A 26,808-nucleotide genomic window follows, 5' to 3' on the forward strand; every position below is an offset into this window, starting at 1 on the left:
ACAATTTAGGCTAAAAAACTTGGCGATTTGAAGAAAAATCACAAAATAAACCTGTGAAAACCTGGATTTTTAAGCAATTCTTACATGTTAAGTAATAAAATTTCGATTTGACACAAAAAATATATCATATAGATAATTTTTTTTGTAATAATCAAAAATATTTTTTTGTTAAAAAACACATTTAGTGTAGCTTTACAGTATCTTTTCAATGTTTTTATTCTGTTTTACACAGTTTTTTACCTTTAAACTAAAAATAGACCTAAAAATGTGTACTTTTAAAAACCTGAAGGAAATTTTAAAAATCCTGGAGAAAATTTGCCAAAAACGTTTGGCAACCCTGGTATAATCAATGAGTAGCTAGTAGCGGTTGTTATCAAGACCTTTAAATCTTGGTAAATGTTTGATAAACATTCTGTACGCAGTATGCAGTTTAGTTATATTAAATTACTTAATAGATTTTTAGGTTAAATTGTCTTTGTGGTTGCACGACATATTAAAACTAGTTAATAACAGGGTTGCTACTTGGTCAGGAAAAGTCAGGAAAAATTTAAAAAAATTACAAAAGTCCGGAAAAGTCAGGAAAAAATGGGGGGTTTTTAAAAAAAGTCAGGAAAAGTCAGGAAATTCGATAAAAAAAAAGAAAAAAAGTCAGATTTTGTCAGTTTAAATTTACAAAATTCCTTGTTTTCCGAAGCATTCAAATAGTAAGAATTAATTAAAAGTCCTCCAAAGTCATAAAAAAATTCCAAAATTTTCCTAGAAATTTACAAAAATAGTTAATTTTGTTTCCAATGCCTTCACCTGGTATAAATTAGTAAAATATCCTTTACAAAACTGCAAAAATTTTCTATTAACATATTGAACAAGTACCCTACTTGAACAAGCAGATTTTGTAAGCTTTTAGTATTGATGATCTGTAGCAAGGACACTTCCATAGTGAAACTGTGATATAGACACAAAAGTTTATCTAGCATAATTTTATAATAAAAGTATTTTTTGTTTAAATAATTGAATTCTTTATAACTAAGCAGTTAGTTTAGTATTTTATGTAACAAGTTAATGTGTATACTTTACCTCTTTATAATTTTTTCAAAGTTGTTTAAATTTATAAATTAAGTTATAAAAGAGGTATATGCCAAGATTAAGTTTACTTATTGTTTGTATTTTTTGTAGAGTAACTTAAGTTTTTAAAGTAAATAAGAGTATATTTATTTGTTACAAGTTTTATACTAAATGACAAGAGGAAATATTTTATACAACAGATATATAGTTTACTTTTTTTTTACAGTTACTTAAATATATTCTTTTTCAATTGATTTTTAATTTAAGGATTTTATATTAAATAATTTGGGTAGTATTTTATTGAACTAAGTGAATTATTTATATAAGTAAAACTGATTTAGAAAAGTCAGGAAAATTTTGGTAAAAAGTCAGGAAAAGTCAGGAAATTTTTCTCAGCTTGATCAGTGGCAACCATGTAATAACTATGAATATTAAAATTGATCATATTTTATATGTTGTGGAGTTTTCTGTGCTCACTGGCTTGTAAAAAATTGCAAAATTAAAACAAAAAAAAAATTAACTCAGCTTAGTTTGTGGTCACTTAGGCTATTTTTTTGCCCTGAAGAGTAAAAACCTTCTGGTAGTATCAGACAATAAAAGTATAAAACTATTAATTTCAAAATGATCTTATACGTTTTTACAGTCTTGCACTTATAATGCTAATAAAAGTTTGTTTTTTTACAGTAATCTTAGTTTGGTTTGTTGAAAAACAAATGTTTATTGAAGTCTAAATAAAAAGAGTATTTCATTAATCTGTTATTTAAAAACTAATTATGTTTAAGGTACCTTGGGTTTATGTAGGCATGTGTTTCTCTGCATTTTGTTGGCACATCGAAGACCATTGGACATATTCTATAAACTATTTACATTGGGGAGATCCTAAGACATGGTATTTTGTTTTGAATTGATTTGTTGAATTTAAATTCGAAGTTTTATATTAACAATGAACATAACTCAGTAAACATAATTTGTTTTGTAGGTATGGAGTGCCTCGTACAGATGCTGAAAAATTTGAAGCTGTTATGCATCAATCTGCACCTGAACTTTTCAAACATCACCCTGATTTATTGCACCATCTTGTAACTACTATTAACCCTAACAAGCTTATGCAAGAAGGTTTGCTACATTAACAAAGTTATTATAACATAGTTTTTAAGACTGTATTGAAGGACATATTAAATTTTACATCTTCGTCATATTTTTATTATTTAATATTAAGCTATAAATTGATTTTCACTGATTTCTATAATTTAAAGAAAAAATTGCTATATATTAACCTTAATAAAAGAAAATATAAAACGAAAGTCGTACAAAGCGAAACATCGTTTTGTTGATAAATTCTTTGAAATCAAAAATTTACAAAGTAAATATGATCACTTTATTTTTACTTTTTTGAAAGTTCTGCTTGGAATATTTTATAAAAATATTAAATTGTACCTAACTTTAAAAGCCTATATGAAACTGATTATTGTTTGAATTTAAAACTTTTTAAGTAATGTACGATGAAAAAATTGATTTGTTTTTATTAGAAACATTAAAAAAAACATATTAGATAAAAAAGAACAACATTTCATACTTAATAGAAAGTTTTTAAAAGTTTTTACTGAAGCATAGAGGTAATCAATATTAGTTTAGAAAAATCTTGGACACCCTCCATGTTAGGGGTTTTTCAACCTACGACCAGCTAAGCAGATATCTCTTGTCCATGACGTATTTTTGTCTTAAAAACACAATTAGTGTAACAAGACTAAAGCTGAGCTTTTTTATATTAAATATTTCGAAGTGTACTCTTAATTTAATTTTTAAGACTTATAAGTGGTTATTCAATGGGATATTTTTACTTTTATTCCCAGAAAGAGTCTTCTTTTTTTAATTTTAAAAGTATAATTTTTCAAAATAGCATTACTGCTAAGACTTTGTTTACAAGTCCGGCCTGCAAAAGATTTTTTAGTTTTTTTGACCTGTCGAAAAGAAAAATTACGCACTTGTATGCCACAGACTTTATTGCCATAAAAAAAATTATATTTTACTTCTTTTAAATTAAAGAATTTAAGACAAGTAGTATAATTAACTCAAATCAGACGAATTAGTTTAAGCTACAGTCAGCTTATCCCTAGTTAAGGGTTTTAAATAAAGTAGAGAAGTTGTATGTAAAGTTGTCAAACATATGTGCTAGAAAAGTCATACTGCAATATAAAGGGACATAAAATTATCTTTTTTCAACAAACCTTGATTTGTTTTATTTAGTCGAATTCAGTCGCAGTGTAAGAAAACTACTTTTTATAGCTTTGCAAGTGCAGTCTCATTTTAAGTATTGCATTAACTAATTTTAGATATACATGCTTTTATAAAAGTACTGAGGTCGATGTAAGCAGCTTACCATTTAAAATTAATAGATATAAATTTCTACTTAACGAAATAATTAAAGTTGTTAGTTTATTTTTATTTCAAAGCTAAAAATCGATTGTTTAACGATTATGAAAATTATAATTTAGGAGTTCGTGTAGTTAAAGCTGATCAATGTGCTGGCGAGTTCATCATAACTTTTCCCCGTGCTTACCATGCTGGTTTTAATCAAGGGTACAACTTTGCAGAAGCTGTTAATTTTTGTCCTGCAGACTGGGTAAATTTTGTTTCAAAACTCTCATTCATGAACTACTGTATTTACACACATATATATTTATGAATTTATTCTTTCAAGATTTTATTTTACAAACTAAGTTTCTGTCAAAGACCTCGTAACTGCTTAAATAAATCTAAAAAGATATTTAATAGTCATTGAAAATAGCATTTAAACAATTAAATAAAAACAAATTTTTACTCAAAACTTCTATTGAAAAACAAATAAAATTTTAATATTAAGATTGTATTTATGGTAAAATTTAAATATTAGTTAAGTTCCAATAACATATATATTTATTATGATTAATCGTAGTTTGTGGTGCTCTATGTTTTTAATGCAAGTATTACTTAGAAACAATGGCTGTTTTTACCATAATTTATACACTTATTTAGTTTCAAGTATTATCTCATCAGAAATTAGTGCTTTTTTGAGTAACAACAATTGTGTTAACTTTTTAAGCATTGTGACCTTAATATTGAAATAATAAAAATAGTTTTTTTAATTGAGTTTGTAAAAGACAACGAAAACAACATCTCTAATAAAGTATATTTTTCGTCATACTGGTTTTAAAGTTATTATAGTTCTAATTATTAATGTAAGATTCACTTCTAATAACATTCTGTTTGAAATTTAACTCGTTTAGAACTAATATCGAATAATTTGTTTCGAATCTGTATCGTTTAAGTAAAAAAAAGTTCTTGTTTTAAATTAGTTATATTTGTAAATTGAAATAGATATACAACCTTAATATATAAAATGATCTTATAATTTACACACCTGATGCTGCGTGTAACACGCATCCTCAACATTTATTTAAAATCGATCAATTACAAATTCTAAGTACATCTATTTATTTGTGTAAATAAGTTAAGCTTGAAAACAAATAGTAAAGAAATTAAGTAAATGAAATTACATGTTGTACTATTAGTAATTTATAATATATGTGACAACTTTTATTTTAAAACAACATTTCTACCTGCTTTATTATGTTTTAAAGAAAAATAGTCAAGTATAGTTTTCTCCAAAATTAGAAAGTTTTGGTTTGTTCTAGATTCCGGTTGGCAGACAGTGCATAGAACATTATAGGAAACTTTCAAAATGCTGTGTGTTTTCTCATGAAGAAATAATATGTAAAGTAGCCCTTTCTTATGAAACAATTGATGCAAAACTTGCTGATTATGTATATATAGATATGCTTAAATTAATTCAACAAGAAACAAGAGTAAGAGAAAATGTGAAGAACTTAGTGAGTATTTATTAAACTTTTTGTTTTGATATAATATAAAATTGTCTAAAAAGTTCTCATCTATATCATGTTACAATTTCTTATTTTATTCATATATATTTTTCAAATTTGATATTTTATCAGTATACATGCCCTCTACCAATTTGAAACAACTTAGTATATTGTTTACTAGTTATAATACATAAGTATATACTAGGGTTGGTACACACTCAGGTAATGCAGACTTTTTTGAGTTTTTTGAGGAATTAATAGTTATAAATTTTTTTTGAAGTATAAACAGTTTTATAAAAATATTTTATTAGTTTTTTTGTCAACATTGAGTGAGAACTGTTGCAAGCATATATTTACAGTCATGTTGTAAAATGTTTTTACTTCTAAACAGTGTTGCCAAAAAATCTGGAAACCCGGAAAACCTAGAATTTGACAATTTAGGCTAAAAAACCTGCAATTTGAAAAATTTTGAAAAAAAAAACTGAAAAAACCTGGAATTTTTAACATGTTAAGTAGTAGAATTTAGATTTGACACAAAAAATCTATCATATAGATAAACAATTTTTGTCATCATCAAATTTTTTTTAAATAAAATACACATTTTAAGTAGCTTTACAGTACCTTTTCACTATTTAACACAATTTCTTATCGAAACTTAACTTTAAACTAAAAATAGACCCAAAAATATGGACTTTTAAAAACCTGGAGAAAATTTTCGAAAAACATTTGGCAACCCTGTCTAAAATATATCTTAAAGGCTTAGGTCTTTTTTGTGCCAGATACGTAATTTTTTTATAGGCATTTAATCAGACTGACTCAGGCTTTTTATAGTGATTCAAGCTAGTTTTTAGTCATGCAGGCTAAAAAAGTGGCAACCTTGACATTTATAATCAATGTTTTATATGGACTGTACTTTTAAGATGGCACATAAAATTCTTTATTACTTTTAATCTCAATTCTTTAACATAAAAATGATCTTTTTTAAAAACATTGATTACAACTTAATTGTGATATTTAAACAGGGTGTTTATAAAACCGAAATGTCAGCTTTTGAGACTATTCCTGACGATGAGAGGCAATGTTCACATTGTAACACCACCTTATTTCTATCAGCACTTACTTGTAACTGTACACCTAAAAAGCTGGTCTGTCTTCATCACATTGATAAGCTGTGTGACGAGTGTGATCCTAAAAACTGGATAATGAAGTTGGTTTAAAATAAATAAAACTACACTGTTTTTTTTTCTAAATGTTATTACGCAAACAATGTTTCGCTTAAAGAGCTCATGAGTGCTTAAACTAAAATTCTGAAAAACTATATTTGAAAGTCTTGAAATTGATTTTACTTAAGTAACTAGTTGATATATTGCAGATAAACTTATTATTTTAAGGTAAAGTTAAATTACTGTTTTCGTAGCGGTGAAATTGTAACATAAGAAAACTAGGGGTATAAGATAGATTAATTCTTGGTAAACATGGATATCTTAGGTTTAGACTAATCAATTTAAATTGTTTGTTTTAAGATTAAGAGTTATGTAACTGAAAATAAGTAAAATTCTAAATGTGTGTTACAAGCTTAGCTTTTGTGTTGTTTTGCAAATTTGAATTTTAATTAAGTTGCAGTTTTGTAATTAGTATCTAGAAAAAGTTTAAATAATATACCATAAAGTAATAGTTATTGTTTTTTTTGAAAGTTTTAGAAATAAAACGATTTCATTAGTAATGTTCAGCTGCTTAGGTGTGTAAAGCTTAAAATTATTATAATAAGGGTTGCCAAGAAACCTGGAAATACATGGAATTTGACAATTTAGGAAAAAAAATCTGAAAAAACCTGAAATTTAGATTAGATACAAAAAATATATCAAATACAAAAAATGTTGTATTTTTAAAATATTTTTAAATACATTTAATGTAGCATTACAGTATTTAATCAATATCTTTATACTATTTAATACAGATTTTACCTTAAACTTAATTTTATACTAAAAATGGACTAACAAACTTGTATTTTGAAAAACCTAGTACAAAATCAAATCTGGAAAAGTTTTTCAAAAAAGCTTTAAAAACCTCGTATGATGCGATTTTATGAATTATGACGTAGCTATCGAAAATTTAAAATGTATGTGAACTTTATTTATTAAAATTTTGAGTTTGGCTTAAGGGCTTTTGTAAATTTTTAATTTTTGAAACAGAAGCTACAAAAAAACTTTTATAAAAACATGCATAATGCTAACATAACATACTTAATTTGGAATTAATAATTTTTTGGTCTACTATAATAAGTATATAGCATTTTTAAAGATTAAAAAAATCAGGCCTATAAAAATGTTACGTAAAATTTTTTTCTATGAATTTTACAATAGCTTTATAAGAATAGAGCTACTTATATTAGTTAAAAGGAATTTTATTTACTTACAAAACTCATCATACTAATATATTAGTTAAAGTTGAATAAAGTTTTTAATACCACATCGATAATATAGATCAAATTACTTAAAGTTTTACTTATAATACAGATATCGTTATGAAATGCATGAGTTTCCAGCAATAATTTCTGGCTTAAAAGAGCGAACTGAATGCTTTGAAACATGGTGTAAAAAAGTTGCAAAAATAGTTGATCGGACCCAGCCCAAGTGTTTACTGCAACAAGTACAGGTTAAAAGTAGTAAAAAATAGTTTAAAAATGTTATAAATACTGTTTCAAAATATAATTTATTTAGAGTACTTATTTGTATTTATAATCGTAAAAAAATCAAGTTATTTTAAAACTATCACTAATTATTCTTAATAAAAACAAGAAACAGTTTCACTAAATTTTCTTCTTAATTTTTGTAAGTTTCTGTTATTTTAGTACATAAGTTGTTAAATGTATTTATTCTAAATAGTCATTCCTCTTTCAAATGTCACTCTATTTTATTCCCGTAGTTTTTCTTTTATATAATCTAAAGTTAAACTTTACTCAAGTTAAACAAAAGTAAAAAAATAAAGTTTTAAGAAGTATGTGTTTTAAACATTTAAAGTTACATTCAAATTATGTTGTATTTCAAGTATTTTGATTAAAAACAATGTTCTTTATCCGTACATTTTTATTTTTTTTGAAACTAATTGAATTTTTATTTAATTGTAAATGTTGAACTAACAAACTCACATAAGAATAAATTTCAAAAGCCAAATAAGTACAAAGCAGTATTTTGTTGTAATTTTGTCTTATAAACAGAAATATAATCAAACACTCAAATTACTAAGGTCTGGAAGTATGAAACTAATTTATTATTCATAATTATTAATACTCTTTATATTTGGTTTAGGATGCTGTCAGAGAGTGTGAAAAAGAGCGGTTCAAAGGTGTCGGTGACAGATTGCAAAGTTTGAAGGACATCATACAAGAGGCATCTTTGTGTTCAAAAGTTGCCTTATCTCTTGATCGAGCATGGTCACCAAAATCAAGTGCAACTAGGACAAGACATATTCCTGTGTCTAATCGTTTAACTGTTCAGGATTTGCTAGCCTTTAAAAGTCAAGTAGAGAATTTACGGACACAAACAAATCTCACACCTAAAGTAAGATAGCTACATTGAAATATTTATTTTGACTTAGTGACTAGCTTAAATGTTAATCACTTTTTATCGAGTATAAAGTTTTGATCAAACTTTGAAGTTTTTATTCAAGTTTACGAAAAGCAAAGTATAAACTGATTTTTTTAATAGTTCATTTTCCTGCAAATTTAAAATTTCTGTATAAGTTTTTTTCTTCTTTGCTAACATATTCAATTTTTCATTAAATTTAAAACGTTATATTTGAAATTTGACGGAAACTCTAAACAACAATTATTGAAAAACAAATTAATGAAGTATAAGGGTTGTCACACACTTAGGCTGGTTACAGGATTGCCAAAAAACCTGGAAACCTGGAATTTGAAAATTTAGGCAAAAAAAAAACCTGGATTTTATGACAATTTCAACATGTTCAGTAGTAAAATTTCGATTTGACATTAAAAATACGTTATATGGGTAAAAATTTTTGTCATTACGTTTTTTTAATTAAAAAAAACATTTAAAGTAGCTTTAAAGTATCTTTTAAATGTTTTTATACAACTTAATAAAGTTTTTTACCTTAAACTTACTTGTAAACTAAAAATAGACCCAAAAATGTGTACTTTTTAAAACCTGGAGGAAATTTTGAAAACCTCGAGAAAATTTGCCAAAAGAAATTTGGCAACCCTGTGGTTATATTTTGTTTTTCATGAACTCAAGTTAGTCTTTTATTAAAATATAAATGTTATTGAGTTAACCGGGTTTTTAATATTTTAAATTTAATTTATGTAATACCAAGAAATATTATTAGTTTCATAGTCTTTATTTCAATTATTAGGAAAAGTTTATCACCTTGCGACTAGCTCTTCTTAGTATATAATTTTTAATTATAAGTAGTGTGCTAAAGTTTTAATTTATGACAAACAGTTTAGATTTAAACTTATTAAATTCTAACTTATGTCATTTTCCAAAAGTTTAAATATTCATTATTTCATCAATCAATGGTTAAATGTAGTTGTTTTTAATAACTATTATTAGATTAATAATAATAACAAACGAATATGCTGATACTCAGTTCGGAATATAGATTTTTATAAATTTTTAGTGTTATAATTTTTATTTTTTACGCTTTTACAAATGTATGTTATATATATGTTCTTAATGAATTATATAATAAATATATGTGTTTAAATAAAGTATAAGTATATAGAAGCCTAAAATATAAGTAGATTGCGCTAGACTTGCAATATTTTTATATGTTTTTAATTAACTGAAACTAAATTAGCTAGATTTTAGTCTAAGTTAGTAACCATTCTTAATGAAGTAGTAAAGATTAGATTGAAGGAGATTGGTTTAGGGAAAAATTTGAAAGAAAAAAAAAGCGGGCCACATGTTTTACCTTTAGGCCACATCCCATTTAAAATAAAAACATGCTCACGGGCCGCAACTTATCTAATTGTTACCTTCATTTTATGCAGATACAAAAGTTTTGAAATCAAATTATTATAAAATAGTAAGTACAGTAGGTATTTATTTATAAGTAAAAAAACAGTGAAAAATAGAAGTAAAGAATCTAATGTCTTTTAAAAGTCTGTAAGATGTATGTAGCTACTATTTTAAACTTAATATGTACTAATTATTTCGTTGTACTGATATTTTTTAAATTTTTTATTTTTTAGTTACATCTTATATGATCTAATACCAATAATTGTAATTATATTTTCTCAAGTCAAGAGAGTACCTAGGATTTTTAACATAATATTTCCTGACATTACAGTTGTACTATGTATTTTAGTTTTTTCATTTTATAGAAATTAAGTAGATGTCTAATCTAATGCGTAAAACAATACCGTAACATTTTAATTTTTTAACTTATATATAATAATTCTTTGATGAAGTATTGCAAAAAGTTGTTTTAATATTAGAATTTGAACAAAAAGAAAACTTAAGTAATTTTTCCTTCATTAAAGTAACATCCTTAAAACAAAATGTAGTAATGTTTTTGTACTTTAATGACTATAACTATCACATAATATTTCTAGGCTTATTTAAAAGAATGTAATAGACCACAGTTTTTTTCTTTTAAGTTTACGATATGAAAAATTTGAACATACATTATATAGGGAAGAAAAAATTACACTTAAACCCTTAAAAATTAACATAAAGCGTTTAGCCACTCTTGAAATAACTATAAATATTTTTTGTAATTTTTTATTGATTATTGACAAATTACTATTACTTAAAATTTAATAAAAAGCTTGCATTTTTACATCCAAGTCGTTGTATTATATTTTCTACGGTCTTTTATTTTTTTGATATTTTTAGTTAATTAAACAGAGCATTTGTTATAAAAATCCCTAGAACAGAAAACCGTTTGTAAAACAAATTTATAAGAAAACGTAATAGTACATTTATTAAAACTCTTTGATTCATAATATTCCTCGGAGTTTGAAAATTCTCATATTTTTTCAAACATTTTTGGCTTTGGTTGGAGTTAAGGTTTTAGTCTTGATAGTTCTTTAAATCAACTTTTGGTGTATATTATATTTATATATTTTCTAAATTTCCATTTTGCACAACAAAATTTGAACCACTCAAAAGTATCTTGCTACATTTTATTTTTAAAAATTCTTCATTGTTATTTAATACTTTTATGTTCGCATTAACATATTATAATTAGTAGCAGCGAAGTACATATTGGTAAAATATTTGAAAATATAAAAGAAATTTGATTTATTTAAGACTACAATGATACTAGCGTTTTAATTAATGTTTTTTCTTCACAAGGTAGAAGAAATGATTGCCAAAGTGAAAAGGTTTGATTCAGATGTAAAAGATGCGTTGAAAAGAAATGAACCAAAAACTAAAGAAACTCAAGAGTTAATTGAAAGAATGAAAGAATTTAAAGATGTCATTATTCCACATACTTCAAAACTTGAGAAGGTTTCTAATTAAATCTAATTATGTTGTTATACTACTTGATAGTTTTTGCTTTGCATGAGTATATTGTTTTAGTTTTTCTAGCTGAAGTTATTAGTAAGTTTGCACTTCTTTACTGTGACTTCGTTTATAATATTTATTTGCTATTAAAAAATTAACTTAACAATAATCTAACAATTTTTTATAGGCGCTTCAAACATCTAAATGGTTAGACAAAGTACGCAAAAAGATGGGTTTCTCCATATTTGATCGTCCTGATATTGAGAAAAATCACGAAAATGTTATAAAGTTGTGCAGCGCTGATGAGTTAGAATTACTGATTAAAGAAGGAGAAAATGCACCGAATCACTTGGCTGTTGAACACTCGTTACAGGAACTTCAAAGAATTGTTGATTTGGCTAGGGGCTGGGAAAATTCATGCTTCAAAATTCTTCATAAACGGTGCATTTTAAATGTTTACCTAGAATGCAGTTAATTAAGATTAAATGATATTATGTGCTTTTAAAATGTTTTCTAACAATACATAATAATAAAAAAGTTTCTTACTGTTTTAAAACGTATACTATTTTTGATCATCAACTTATAAATACAAACTTAAAGGCTCGATTGTTCTTTAAACGAAGCACAACGTTTATTAAACAAGTCTCAAGAAATTCCATGTGAACTCAAATATTACGAACAACTAAAATTAATGGTCAAGCGTGCTAATGGCTGGGAAATCAAAGTTTGTTATTAAATTGATAAATTAGTTGTTGATTTCTACCAACTAATTATGTTAGTTCTTAATCTATGTAACTTCTTGAATTACAATCCAATAAATTTTATAACAAATATACCAAGCAGTCCAAAATTTTGTTAAATTAAATTACAAATAAACTTAAACTAGTAGTAAGTCAAAATATATGACAATTGTATGCTAGTTATGTATTTACCACTTGTCAAAGGAGAAAACAACATTGTGATTTTGTCACGTACGCACAATAATAGAAGTCTGTACCTTTTTATAACTTCTTCACTTTATTTACTCTCCTTTTTTTTCTAATTTAAATATTTTAAGTTGGTCTTAAAACATTTTACGAAACAATTTTTGAATTTTCTGTTTTCAAATATATCTACTGATTAATAAATATATATTAATTAATCACTTCATATGTTATTAATTATATCTACTAAAACTACTATCCAAACCGTTATGAAAATTAAATAACATAGTTTATGCAGGTATTTTCAAAGGTTTTATTTTACACTAGTGTTTTTTGAGTGGTCTTATCAAGTAAAAACTTTTCTACAGTAAAGATAGAATAATGATAAATAATATCAATAAGAATTATGCTTCTTTCATACATCAAAATTTTTAATTAAAATTTATTATAAATTATTTAATTTAAAGTAAAACTTAAGTTGCTATGTATGTAATGATATAAAAGTTTTAAATTGCTTTAAATACTTAAATACAGGGTTGCCGAAAAACCTCATACCTGGAAAAACCTAGAATTTGACAATTTAGGCTAAAAAACCTGGAATTTGAGAAATTTTGAAAAAAAAAGAATGAAAAACCTAAAATTTTTAGCAATTCTTACATGTTAAGTAGTAAAATTTTAATTTGAAACAAAAATGTATCATATAGGTAAAAACCTTTTTGTTATCATCAAAAATATTTTTATTAAAAAACACATTTAAAAAAGCTTTACAGTATCTTTTCAATGTTTTAATACTATTTAACACAGTTTTTTTACCTTAAACTTACCTTTAAACTAAAAATAGACCTCAAAATGTGTAGTTTAAAAAACATGGAGAAAGTTTATCAAAACCTTTTGGCAATCCTGTAAGTATTAAAGTTGTTATATCATCAAACATTCACTTTATTTATTCACTTTTTAAAAATAGTTTGGTTTTGGTACTGGTTTTAGCTAAAAAATTAAACATAAGTAACTAATTTGAAAAAAGTTAAATAATTAATTTCATAATAATCTTGCTCAAAACTGATAATATAGTGTAAATTTAGTTATATACAATGATTTTGAAATGTCTAGCTGAAAATAGTTACGTCACAAAGTATAAAAGTCTGTTTAAAAGGTTTAAACTAGAGTTAAGTTATACTTTGCTGATTTGAAGTTATAAGACAAAATTGTTAAAACAAATATTTAAAATAGTAGAAATTTTACTTGAAACTAAATTATAAAAAAAAGTACATTACAAAATACGACAAAAAAAAACAACAATAATACTGAATACACGCTGTTTATAAAGTTTTAAATAGTAAAAGTCTCGTTGTTTGCAAATTTTCGGCTCGCAAGTTTTAATAAACATAGATTCTAGAAATAAGAAATAGTAAGAGTTTCTCGCTCTGGGTAGAATTTCGAACCTACTGTGCAGGTAGTTCTCAGCACAACTAGGGTTTTTAAGGTGTTCATTGATAGATGTTTGTTCACCTTTTGGCTTAACGTCGTCATTAAAAATAAACCTTTTAGCTTTTTCGTGACATGCTGCTTTTAACTAATTACAATTAGTTGAAAATAATTGTTATTATAATCATGCTAACAGTATATACTATAAGTATAATATATAGTATATACTATAATGAGCTTATTTTGAGATATGATATGTAATATAATAAAATACATTAAGATTATTTTCCTATTATCTTTTTACTCAATATTACATAATTTTCTTATTTTTAAAAAGTTCACTAGACAAAAACAGCTGTAGAACTCTTAGTGAGTTATAGTGTACAAGTCTCAAATCTGTTTAAATCTTCTAGTTTTGATAACAACTAACTTACTGCAATTACATAGTTTACTTAATTTTATAAACCTATTAAACGCCTAATCGAAAAGCGATTATAAGTACTAGCATGTATTTTAAACATAAGATTTTTTATTAATAATAGTAGTTTAAGAAAAATATTGAATGTAACTATAAGAACTAAATAACATAATTCAAGTTATACCAAAAAAAAAGTCTGTTTACAACTTATTTTTGTTTAGAAAATAGTTAAAATCCTCATCTCTTTAAATAAACAGGCTAAGCAAGCATTAAACGGTCATTATTACCCGTACAAACATCAAGTTGAACAACTAATACACGAAGCACAAACCATTCCCTTCTCCCTTGACTCTTTAGATATTTTCAAGGAAATGTCTGAGAAAGCATGTGAATGGCTGCGAGAAGCGCAAGACAATTTTATGGTGCCAACAAGATCTAACAACCTCGATCTTCTATCTGTGAGAGTTTTGCTTTGTTTCAATTTTTTTTTAATATACTTTCGTATAAGTGAACTAACTTCTTTGCACTTGTAAAAAAAATAAATATATTTTTTAATTCTCAGAAAAAAAATTGTAGGATAAACAAAACTTTTATCATTTATACAATATTTTACTTAAAAACAAAATCAAGTAACGATTTATTTAGTTAGTTATAACATATTTTTTTTTCAGGCTTTGTGGCCTAAATTTTCAGATGATGACATTTTTCATTTAAGAAATAAGCATTTATCTTCATCCGGACTTGCTGAACTTGATTCAATTGCAAAAATAAAATTACAAAAAAAGTTGGTTTAAAACAGTAAATAAAGCCTAAAAAATGATGTACATTTTATTAAGGATATTAAAAAAAGTAAAATTTATTTAGTCACAAGCATTATTCAGTAAAATGACAAAAACTATTTTTCAAAATGATTTCAAATTAGTTTAAGATGAATAATATGATAATAAAAAACAACTATTGAAGAAGAAATCTTTGTGTTAGTATATTTAGTTTGTTTTTAAACACTTTGTGATCACAATAATGTGAAATAACAAAATTCAATATAGCGAGTACAACTGATTTGAATAGTTTTTTGAAAAAATCAAAATGATTTGATATATTATTTCTTGATAGTTTGGACACAAATAGCGAGGAACGTCCAGCTGATGACTTCAGAGTATTTTGGGAGATGGCTGAAAAGAAAGAAATTGAAGTAATAAAGCAGAAGAGATGGAAAAATGATGATAGATCCAACGCTACTAAAAGTAGCGTTGAATCAAATGTTTGTGAAGTTTTTGTTTTTTGTTTGGTTGTACAAAATATAAATATAAATTGATTTATAACGTATAGTAGTTATATACATGTTTGAAAAAGTTAATTTACATCAGGCTTGTTAATATAACATGCTTAAATGTTTCTTTTTTTCCAAACGAGCTTTTTATTAGTACTAACTAAACTAAATTAATTCAGGACGAATCAGGACAGGAGTCACAGTTCTGTATTTGCAAGAAAGATACAAAAGGAGAAATGATTCAATGTGAAAGCTGTCATGAGTGGTTTCATCATGTATGCATAAAGTCTGATCTTTCCAAATTTAATTTCTACAAATCACCATTTAAAGTTGGTAGCATATAAGTTTTAAAGCATGAAACTATATGTAGTGAATGAGTTTTCTTAAGGAAGTTTTTATTTTGATTAAATTTTAGATCGTTTGTAGATTTTTGAATAATTTTAATCGTTGATAGACATAGTTTGTGCCCACCTAGATAAATAAGCTTTAAGTGCTATAAGCAGGGTTGCCAAAAAGTCTCGAGTCTTGGAGTTTGACTATTTAGCAAAAAAAAAACGAAAACCCTGGAATTCCGAACAAAAATATGTAAAAAACCTGTAAAAGCAATTTTTGTAAAATGATGAAATTTTGACGAGGTACCAAAAATATATAATTTAATTTTTTTTTTGTATCATTTAATTTTTTAATAAAAAACACACTTAATGTAGCTTTAAAATATCTTTACGATGTTGTTTTTACCTTTAATTAAATTTCATACTAAAAATTAACTAAAAAAATGTTTTTTTTTTACCTGGAAGAATTTAAGAAAAAAGTTTGACAACCCTGTTTAAGTTTTATAGTTTAATCAGACAACTAACAGTGTAATATAGATTAACTAGATTGATTGTTGCTGAACCCAGGGTAAGTAAGCTTAAACATTACATCAATCCTGATTTTCATTCATGTTATTTAGCATTTAGTTTTATTCATTGTTGTGAAAGTATTGTATTAAAAATCAATTTGTTATGTTTTAGAAATTATTTGTTTCTGGTATTGTGTTATATTAAATGTCTTTTGTTAGAATGGGATAAGTTCATTGGAGTTCACTTATTTGTGTCCTATGTGTCAGCGAACAAAGAGACCTGGCCTTACACAAATTCTCAAACTTCTTCTCAAGCTACAGAACTTAAATGTTAGAGTGAAAGAGGGCGAGGCTTTACAGTTTCTCGTAGAAAGAGCCGTCCGGTGGAAGACAAAAGTCATCCGTTACCTTCAGAAAAATCAAAAATTTCAAGAGTACGCTAGAACTTCAACTTTTAAGTATAGGTTTATTTTTAATAAGGTTTTATGAATAATTACATAACATTTATAAAAAGGTAGCAGTTTTATAAACTATTTATTTGTTTTATTAAATAAAGTTTAATTTATAGTTATTACACTTGTAAAACTGTTAAATACCATAAATTTAATATTACCTTGTAATCTAACTTATTTAGTTCATTTTATGCAGCTGCAAGCAAAAAGGTCTCGGATCGTTGCAACCATATTTAATACCAGATAGTTTTCTGAATAGTTAGTTTATTACCTATACATTTTAGTTAAGTATAGTAATTGTTTATCAAGCTATTTTGTAACACTACTTTGTAACTATAAATCTAAAAAAAATTATAACTATTTTATTATCTTGCTTGAAATTTAATATTCTGTTTAGATAATATTAAAGAGAATGGAGATCAAATAGAAGCTGCAGAGGCTTTGTTAAGTATGAACCAAATCTCCCCGTCTACAAGCATGCATAAAACAAGCTCTCTGGATCTGGAGTGTCATGAAAAGATTTCACCTAATTTTACTAAAGGTTTTTATTGTGTTAAATATGTAACATAACTTTTTTTTTTTGACACAATATATTTTTAGTGTAACTATTTCATATGTCTTTAAATTGTTTGCACAAAATGCATACTATCAAAATGTAATAATTACAACTATTGTTTTTACTTTTTCATTAATTTGAAAGTTTTATATATTTCACAGTTTATAATTTTTTATTATAAAATATCAATAACAATTACAGTGTTGTATGTATATAGTAACCTGCCGCGAGTATAGTATAACAAAGTAATAAAACACATGCTAGTAAAACAAAAATTAATAAAAATAATTGAATTAGAATATTTTTTAGTAGGGCTATCTTTTCATTTCCAGAAACTTACGTATTTAGTTTTGGTGTTTCTTTTTCGATGAGCATTGATTCCAAACTATATATCAATATTCAAAAATTTTTAATATTTCATTTAACTTTTGAAAAAGAAGCAGAGATCAGATCTGAAAAGCTTTTTTACAATTTTTCAAAATGAAAAATATGTTCTTGTTAATTGCAAGTGGTATTTAAATACAACAAAACATTTATATACAAGCATGCATAAAACAAATCCTTCCGACAATACAACTTACTAAAAAGATTTATAAACATAAAAAGTTCCTACAAATTATTAGTCAAAAATGATAACAAGACAGAAATGTTAGTTTGAAAATCCCCGAGGTTAAAATAAAAACAGTTTTCAATGTATTTAGTCAAATCAACTTAAAGGTAAAGCTTGTCTCATCATTGTCAGTTTTTAAATACATTTAAGATTTTTATGAAAAATATTCTTGTAAGCCGCTCACTTGACATATTTTAATGTCTTTTATATTTATATACAGGGTTACTAAAAAACCTGGAGTTTGACAATTTAGACAAAAAAAAACTGGTATTCCGAACAAGAATCACTAAAAAACCTGAAATTTTAAACTATTTTTACATTCAAAGAAACAAAATTTTAAATTATGTTTTTATTCGGTATGTTAAGACATTTTGTTACTATTATCTTCTTTATCTATTCAAGACTGAACAGTAAATTTGTTAATTTTTTGGATCTTGATACTTTTTTAGTTGTTTAAATATATTAACTCAGTCTATTTTAATGTAGTTACTTTTATTCAATTATGCTGACTTTTTAAGGCGACCTTTTAACACACTTTAAATAAATTAAAACTTTTTAAACAATATTTTGTAACATATATCAGATATTACCTAAAACTATAAGGAAAAAATAAACTTTGAACTCTAAAGTTCTTTTGAAAAATGTCTAGGTGCATGTCAGGTTACTTTGATGATTGTTTGTGGGTTTGTTTTTAAAATGAAAACTATTTTTTAGACTTTAAATTTATGTCTAATTTATAGAATCACAAATTCATTTAGGCAACGGAGATATCAAAAAGTCACCAAAAGTTGAAATAAAAGAAGAACCCTGTCAAAATAAAGTAAGTTATTTGTATAAATGAAGTAAGAAACTTAATGGTCAAAAGTTAGCAATTACTAGCTCCTTAAAAAATAATTTGTTATTAGTTTGAACAACTCAATGATAGATATAATATATAAAAACTAAAATGTTTTACATAATAGTTAAATTAAGTTTTTTTTCTGAGTTTTAATGTATTTAAATGTATTTTTTTAAAGGTTGAAGCTCAGTTGGATGTAAGCACAAGAGCTGAACTTGAAGAATTTTTGTTTGAAGGCAACTTAATAGAAGTATCCATTGGAGAAAAGAACTTGCTTTGGTACATACTACTTCAAGGAAAACAACCATCTAAAAAAGTCATCAGAAAAAATTCCAAGTTGGTATAAAGTTGTTTTTCAGAATTTCATTTAAGCTTACGCTGAGTATGTTTGTAAGGTCATTAAGATAAAATGGATAATTTTAAGGATAACTTAAGTTTTAAATTTTTATTTATGAAATTAAAATAAAGTATTTTTAACTTTTTAATATTTGTTTTTAATTTGATGATAAATTTTTAGTAATGATGATTCAATGTCTGAATTATCCGATAAAGGTGATACAAAAATGGAGTTTGAGGAAGATTTGTCCGATGAAAGCCTTGTGGAAGTTGAAGATGAAAGTCCTCAATGTTCTCAGGTTGATTTTGCTTTTCAATGATAACTTAATTCAAAAAATTATTGACTTATATCTTAACAAAATATTTTAAATTTTGTTTAGGGAACATTTAATTCTTTTACCCAATCAACATCTGAAATGGCTTCGTCAGAAGTAAGCTCAGTTGCTATCTTGTCAAGCAAGGCTGCTTTGTCAAAAACTGACAAAAAAAAGAAAAGAAAAAGCGCAGAGGCTTTCAACGAAAAAAGCCGTTCAACTAAAAAAAAGAAGAAAAACAAAACACAAACCATGGTTTTTTTTTTATAAAGTTTATTAGTGTTTAGGATACAGAGTTTAATAAAGTATTATATAGTAAAAAACAGGACACCTAAATTCAATAAATAAATGTCCATTTCAAAAAAATAGTAGATAACCCAACGTGTGCAAGTAGTAATAATTTAAGTAGATTTAAGGCCATAGGGGGGGGGGGGGGTTCAACAAATTTTTTCACAAAAATTACTTTGGCTTTTATTTGAAAGTTTTAAGTACAAACTACAAGCCATTTTTTATAGAGTTCAAAAATATCAATTAACTTTTGAGATATTTTATAAAAAGTTTGTGATACAAACGTATGGACCGCAAATTTTTGGGGTCAATTTTCTCGGAAATTTAAAAAATCATTAAAAATATATCTCCTTCATTTTTCAAACAATCTTCTTCAAATTTTCAGGAAATATTCCTTACATTATAAGAAAAAAAAAACGTTACTATGATTTTTAATAAATTCAAGAAATAAAAAATTATTACAAAAGAAAAAAAAAAGTCTTTCTTTTTTTTAAAAGGTATTTTTACTTAAAATTTTTTAAAGTCTAAAGCAGGGTTTCCCAAACTCATTTACTAAATCGCCCCCTTTTCAGTAACTTGAAAAAAAATCGCCCCCCACGATTTTACAAAGTAGTTTTTTTTTTGAGTACAAACTTTTGAGCTAAAAAAAGTTGTGTTCGAAATGTAATTTAGTCTTGTACTTCTTATGCACGCACTTTTGTGTTCAAAGTAGTTTACAGAGTTTGAGAAAATAATTTACAGTTATTTTCTTAGAAGCCCAGTAAAGTGGTTTAAAATACTTAATTATTAAAAAGCCTTGAGTAATCTGTAATCAATCCTGTTTAAATATGATCTTTTTTGAAACTATTGAAACTTTTAGGTCAGTGGTGGACAACTTTTATAGTCAGCAATTCATATTTACTAAAAAATATTTTCTATTTTCAACTCGTTAGAAAATGTAATTGCGGGCTGCATGATTTAGAAAAATTACAAATAAGAAAATTAAAAAACTCGAGCAAAATTGTAATAAAATGATTTAGTATTATTGTGATCTAGGAAATACTTTTGTGAACTGAAAACGAAATGAAAGCGTATATCAAAATATTAAATATCAAAAAACTAAATTTTGTTTATTTTGCACAAGTAGTTTTCAATTTACTTAGCGGGTCGAAATTCGACTGGATCTGCAACTGGATCTGAGCCGTACGTTACCCACCTGAAATCTTAACTTAAACCTGAAATTTTAGTAATATCTCATATAACAAATTTTGGACATTTAGAAGTTAATACTAAGTAACTTATATAAGCCGCACAAAATACTTAAATTGCTTTATAAATAGGCTTTTTTTAAATATCTATACCAGAGATTAAAAAAATATAAAAGAATTAACGGTTTATTTTATACTAAATGAAATAAATATTAAAACATTATTTCTGATCTAGTTAAAGGAAGTTTGACCGACTGGTTGATTATCTCACATGAAAAGTGGTTTCATCAACAGCTTCAGTTAATGCAGTAAATTTACTAATTTCAATGCTAAGATATATTGTAAGCAAGTTAGTTGTAAAGTTAAAAAAATAATTTTTAACTTTTTAAACTATTTGTTTCGTAGTAGAATACCATGAAATAGCATTTGACTTGGAATAATCTTTAAGGAACTAAAGCTTAATTCTAACAATTTTTTTTCTTTATTTAAATTCAAAAAAAAAATCCAATGTTTTACAGTTAATTCTGTGAACAGAAAGTAATCAATTATAAAAAAAATTTAACTAGTTTTAATTTTGTTTTGTAATTGTAGCAGTCTTTTTGATGGTTTATTTAATTCTGTTTAAAAAGTTTTTTTTTCTAGCTATTAGCCTACAATAATTTAACAGAGGAAAATAGTGAAAAACTAAAAGCTAGTGTTGAAGTATTAAAATAAACTAAGTATATTCTAATTGCTAATATATATTGAATTAAGATAAAACAAAAAACAGTTGTATTAATAGTTTAAAACTCCTTATATTATAATAAACTTATGAACAATAATAAATCAAGTTAGAAAATAAAATTGTGTTTAAGAAACTTTTAAATGAAAAAGTAGAAGTCATTTCAAATAGAAACCTCAAATTTATACTCTTTTAAAACCAAAAAAATCTTTTTAAAAATAAAAACTTTGATGGTTGTCAAAATATTACAATCAGATAATAGTTTTATAGTGATATAAGTTGTATACATATTAAACTAGTGATAACAAAAATCTGTCAAATAAAGGTCTTTCAAACAAATAAATTAATCACTATGCTATAAAAACTTTTAGTGTAATGTAAAACAACGAATATCAACTACAAAATTAACCAGGTCAAAATAAAATTATTAAAATCTTTAAAACATAAACCATTTAATAAATATAGTAGACTTCCGCTTGAGTTTGCACTTTGAAAAAAATCAAAAAGTGCAAACTCAAAAAATTATTACCATATTTTTTTTTACAAAATGACAAATTTCAATATGTTATATGCAATGATGTTATGAATAAACATGAAGTCCATTAAAACATAAAACAAAATTTCATAAAAAAAAATCTATAAAGCTATTTACTAGTATATATTTTTTGTTTTATTAATATTTAGTTAGTAATAGACTTTACTTTAGTTAAATTTAATAAAATATAAATTTGCACTTTTTTTTGGGTAAAAAGTGCGAACTCAAGAGGAAGTCTACCGTAAACAATATTTATTAGGCATTATGCAAACCTGTTGTAGAATTAATAGCTTAATAAAGTTATTATTATAAAAGACTACTTAAATACAATACAAACCAGGTGAAATAAGAAATACTTCAAAAGATCAAATAAAATTAAAAAACTTTCATAAAATATTGTCTGCTACTGAAGTCTAATACAATGTGGAGGATGAGGAATATGACTGCTTGCAAGTTTTTCTAATCTGATTCTTAATTAGTAAAATATAGCCTTAAGTCACCTCCTTTATAAATATCTAGATTAGACCTTTTAGTCAAGATGTTAATAACTAAACTGAAAGCTTTCTCAACAACATAGCTAGAAGTAAAAGCTATAAACAACAATCTAAATTCCTCTAAAATTATTGGATACTTTTGCCTTAGTTTTTGTTGATTCCAAAAGCTTTCATATCGTTCTTTGGAAGAATTTACTTTAAGTTCAAGGTCAGTTTGTAAGTCTGAGAAGGTTTCCTGTAAGTCGTTTACTTCAAAGTATTTGCCTCGAAGGGATCCATACTTTTATCTATATGATAGCTTTTTTGTGGCAAATCTAAGTTTTACTACTTAGTATGTTAAAATTGTTAAAAATTCCAGATTTTTTCCTGGTTTTTTTTTTGCTTAAATTGTCAAATTCTAGGTTTTTTCAGGTTTCTAGGTAAATTGGCAACCCTGTATAGTTTTATTTCTTAGTCTAACTTAGTGACTTTTCAAAAAGCAACTGGAAATATCATGAGGTGATAGATAGTAATAAATTACATAGATTTTTACAAACAATTTATAACCCCAAATAACATATATGTCACGTTATAAAATAGTGAGAGGGATTCCAATCGTCTATGATATATGTAATTGTTAAATATGGAAATATATAAATGAAAATATAGTATTTACTTGAAAGTAGGAGTCATAAGCACTAGATTTTTTTTCTTTTTTTTTCATAAATAAAATAAACTTTTTTGTTTAAGTTTTACCTCAGGGTCAAATAATTAATAGCAAGCTAAAAATAGTAAAATAGCAAGAAAAATAGTAAAAATCTTATGACAACCCAAAATTTTAAAATCGCCCCCTTTTCGCCCCCTTACTAGTTATCGCCCACCCTTTCGCCCCCTTACTAATTATCGCCCCCCAAAATACTAAAATCGCCCCCAGGGGGGCGATATCGCCCACTTTGGGAAACCCTGGTCTAAAGTAACGTTTTTTGGTTATTGTATAAAGATTAAACTGTGGAAGTTTAAAGAAGATTGCTTAAAAGTTGTAGGAGGAGATAGATTTTAAACAAAAAGTATTTTTTCGCTGTTTTAGTTTTCCCTCCCCATAAGGAACTTATTATGCGGCCCAACTTTGACCGGTCATATCTCAAAAACTAATTTGAATTTTTTAAAACGATAAAAAGCATCTTGAATCTCAGTAAAAACTCTATAAAATAAGATCAACTTGTAAAAAACATGGCCTACCCCCCTATGGCCTTAACAGGATTAGAAATTACAATAACATTTCCATTTAATAAACTGGAAGCCGTTGGTATATTATTAAGAAAACTTATTTTAAGTTTGCAAAGAGATTTTGATTTACTGTTTCTTTATCTTCTTAATATATGTTGTTTTCATTTAACTAAGGTGTTTAATTTAACTAAAGATTAATTATTTGTAAGTAAATTTAAATAGTTTTTTACTTGCTAATTCTTTTTGTTCTTTTATTACTTTACTATTTTATGATTACTATGTTACTATAAAATTTAAAGAAATGTTATCTTATGTCAGCTTTGTACCAACTGATGAAAACAGATCGAAATATATCTTGTTATTGAATTTGTTTATCTTTTTTTTAATATGTAGTAATTATCCAGAAATTTTTTTTTTATAGAAAAGTATCATTATTTTATTTTGTCTTTTTTTGTAAGTCCTATTCATTTCAAAAATCTCCAAATAATAAATGTTAAACATTGTAATTATATTTATAAAACAGACTACTGCAGAAACGGAAAAGTCTAAAATCAAGTCAGTGAAAAAAAAACAGAAAAAGCAGCGAAGAAAAGCGGTTATTATTTATTGTCTAATCTATGTTAATAAGTTGTTTATAACTGTACTAATGTAATATGATTTAGAAAACCATGCAAGTAAAACTTGTCACCTAATCTAGCAACTTAATCAAAAAAATTTTAATACAGTGAAATCTTAATTAACAGCAAACCGTATCAGACAAATAATTTTGATTTAAATAAAGCTATTAAGGTAATTAAAAGAAAAGATTATTTAAAAAATATTTGTATTTACGTTGAAAGCTTTTATATTGATTAAAACGGTCGTGTATTGATACGCATTTTAAAAACGCATGGTCAATTGTTTGAAGTACAAAACTAATTACTTAAAAATTCAATTTCTTACGAATAAAATCTAATGGTTTTAATATTGAGTTATAAGCCTTTGATGGTAAAATTAGTAGTTATACCGAATAAGCCATATGACCTTTTTATAAAAATAAGACCTTAGTTTTATTTTGTTATAATAAAGACTCTTAAATAGTTAAGTTGTAAAGTAAATATTATAGTTTACATTGTTTACAAATAAGTATCTAGTAAAATTTGTAGCAACTAATCAAACAAGTGAAAGAACAAGTATCAAGTGAGGACGAGGACGACCAATGCGCTGCTGTAGATCGAAATGGTCGACCAAGTTGCAAACATCCGGACCGTAACTCCTCAGGTGATCAAAAAGTTAAAATATGACAATTTTCTAAAAAATGGGACACGTTCAAAATCCACCCAGTCAAATTCGAGAACCACTTACCGATCGAGGGTAAGGGTTAGGGGTAACAGTGATAGTTAAAAATAAATAAAAAAATATGCAAAAAATGTATAAGATAAATAAATAACAAAAAAGAAAAAGTCGGGTGGTTCTTGAACGCGGGTGGATTTTGATAGTATACCTAAAAAAATACTTGTTTACAAATTAATATATTGTTCTTACATCTTAGAAAATTCGTTCTAATTGTATAACAAGCACCACTAGTCAAAGTTAATAATTGTAGGTGATAAGGACATACCATGGATTTGTTGTGATGAGTGTGGTTTATGGTTCCATTGCGCTTGTGTTGGACTGACGAAAAAACAAGCTGATAATATCAACTCTTACATGTGCGAAACTTGCAAGTGAGTTAAGTAAAGATAAGCAAAAAGTATATTATGTTACAGTTATGTTTATCTTTTGTGCTTTTATCGTTAGTAAATCTTAAATAAGTCTTATTTTATTTAAAGCTCATACACAATAGCTTAAAAATAATGGAGTTCTTAGTAATATACGTTTTCAACTAATTAACTGATTTTAAAGCTTTCATAGTGTTCCATGTTATCAAATGTTATAATAAAAGATTTTTTTTTTAATTGTTAAGATACTGTAATATCTTGGTTTAAATTGTAACTCTTCTTCTTTTTATATCTATAGGTTATTTGAGTCTAAATAATTAATTTAACCATTGTTCAAGTACAAATATGGACAATGTTGATGTTAATAGTACTGGTGAAGATGACTGAAAAAAAAATGTTGAAGGTTGCAATAATTCATCATTTGCTAAAGGACTTCGTCTCAATTTAAATAGAATGCATTTGGAAGTTTTTTAAAGCATGTATAGAATCAGTTGGGTATAGTCTTTAGTGCGCGAATTTCTTCGGTTATTGTAATTGTACCAAAAAAAAATTTTTTTTTGTTTTTTTTTCAGTGATTATTTAAGTTTAATTAAAAAACTAAGTTAAAGTTTTTTTTTAGTTTATTATAAAAGTTTACAGTATTGTTTGATAAGTTTTAGACTTTGCACGAAAGAAATTTAAAATTAAATCGGTTGTATACTTTAACTCCTATCTTATATGTTGTTTGTACTTTTTCAATAAGACCAAATTGATACTGCCTTAAATTTGATAGTTTTGAAATTTGTTTTTTTTTATGAAAACATAAAAGTATGTTAATAACACTTGATTTTTTTACTTATAACCTGAATAGTTCCGGAGTTTAAATGTTAATAAAATAACCATGTAAAAATGAGCTTTAAGTTTACTGTAGTTTGTATATTCCATGAAAAAGTTTGTAAAGTTACTTTGCTATAATACCTGAATGCATAATATCTTAAGTACAATTTTTTTAGTTTTATGGATTAAATATTTAAGAAAATTTTCAACTATTTATTATATAAAATTAATTTTGTTAAAAATATGAGATTTGTTTCTAAAAGTGGATTCCATTGTTGTACTATAAGGTTACAAGAGGTTTGTTTTTAAAGAAAACAACATCTGTAGCTTAGTTTTAAGGTAAAAAATACAATAACATATTGTTTGACTTATTAGGCTTAGTTTTGAATTATAGCACTAAAATTTTTTGAAATTTTATTTACTTTTAAAAATGTATACTTTTTATATATATTTTTGTTATACTAAATAAAACTAAAACTTATA

At 25.3% G+C, this 26,808-nt stretch overlaps 1 protein-coding gene across 4 annotated transcripts in view; it reads left to right on the forward strand.

The window, feature by feature from the left end:
* LOC145834286 (lysine-specific demethylase 5C-like) overlaps nucleotides 1–26,808 on the forward strand; it is a 33,855-nt gene extending 7,047 nt beyond the window's left edge. The window contains exons 13-37 of one of the 4 annotated variants that reach the window (XM_082941678.1): nucleotides 1,845–1,951; nucleotides 2,042–2,178; nucleotides 3,558–3,685; nucleotides 4,737–4,931; nucleotides 5,945–6,129; nucleotides 7,439–7,577; nucleotides 8,231–8,482; nucleotides 11,243–11,398; nucleotides 11,583–11,836; nucleotides 11,996–12,119; nucleotides 14,419–14,619; nucleotides 14,833–14,945; nucleotides 15,275–15,422; nucleotides 15,611–15,760; nucleotides 16,492–16,736; nucleotides 16,921–16,982; nucleotides 17,122–17,265; nucleotides 18,631–18,710; nucleotides 18,907–19,064; nucleotides 19,246–19,363; nucleotides 19,445–19,633; nucleotides 24,333–24,404; nucleotides 24,955–25,069; nucleotides 25,395–25,515; nucleotides 25,808–26,808. In XM_082941678.1, coding sequence (XP_082797804.1) covers nucleotides 1,845–1,951; nucleotides 2,042–2,178; nucleotides 3,558–3,685; nucleotides 4,737–4,931; nucleotides 5,945–6,129; nucleotides 7,439–7,577; nucleotides 8,231–8,482; nucleotides 11,243–11,398; nucleotides 11,583–11,836; nucleotides 11,996–12,119; nucleotides 14,419–14,619; nucleotides 14,833–14,945; nucleotides 15,275–15,422; nucleotides 15,611–15,760; nucleotides 16,492–16,736; nucleotides 16,921–16,982; nucleotides 17,122–17,265; nucleotides 18,631–18,710; nucleotides 18,907–19,064; nucleotides 19,246–19,363; nucleotides 19,445–19,633; nucleotides 24,333–24,404; nucleotides 24,955–25,069; nucleotides 25,395–25,515; nucleotides 25,808–25,826 — 3,612 coding nt within the window. In that variant the 3' untranslated portion in view covers nucleotides 25,827–26,808. Of the gene's footprint in view, nucleotides 1–1,844; nucleotides 1,952–2,041; nucleotides 2,179–3,557; nucleotides 3,686–4,736; nucleotides 4,932–5,944; nucleotides 6,130–7,438; nucleotides 7,578–8,230; nucleotides 8,483–11,242; nucleotides 11,399–11,582; nucleotides 11,837–11,995; nucleotides 12,120–14,418; nucleotides 14,620–14,832; nucleotides 14,946–15,274; nucleotides 15,423–15,610; nucleotides 15,761–16,491; nucleotides 16,737–16,920; nucleotides 16,983–17,121; nucleotides 17,266–18,630; nucleotides 18,711–18,906; nucleotides 19,065–19,245; nucleotides 19,364–19,444; nucleotides 19,634–24,332; nucleotides 24,405–24,954; nucleotides 25,070–25,394; nucleotides 25,516–25,807 lie in introns of those variants that run through there. The other 3 variants (XM_082941676.1, XM_082941677.1, XR_014369781.1) reach the window with 3 other exon arrangements.

This window comes from Thalia democratica, chromosome 4 (assembly GCF_965202585.1).
Source record: "Thalia democratica chromosome 4, ktThaDemo2.hap1.1, whole genome shotgun sequence".
NCBI lineage: Eukaryota > Metazoa > Chordata > Thaliacea > Salpida > Salpidae > Thalia > Thalia democratica.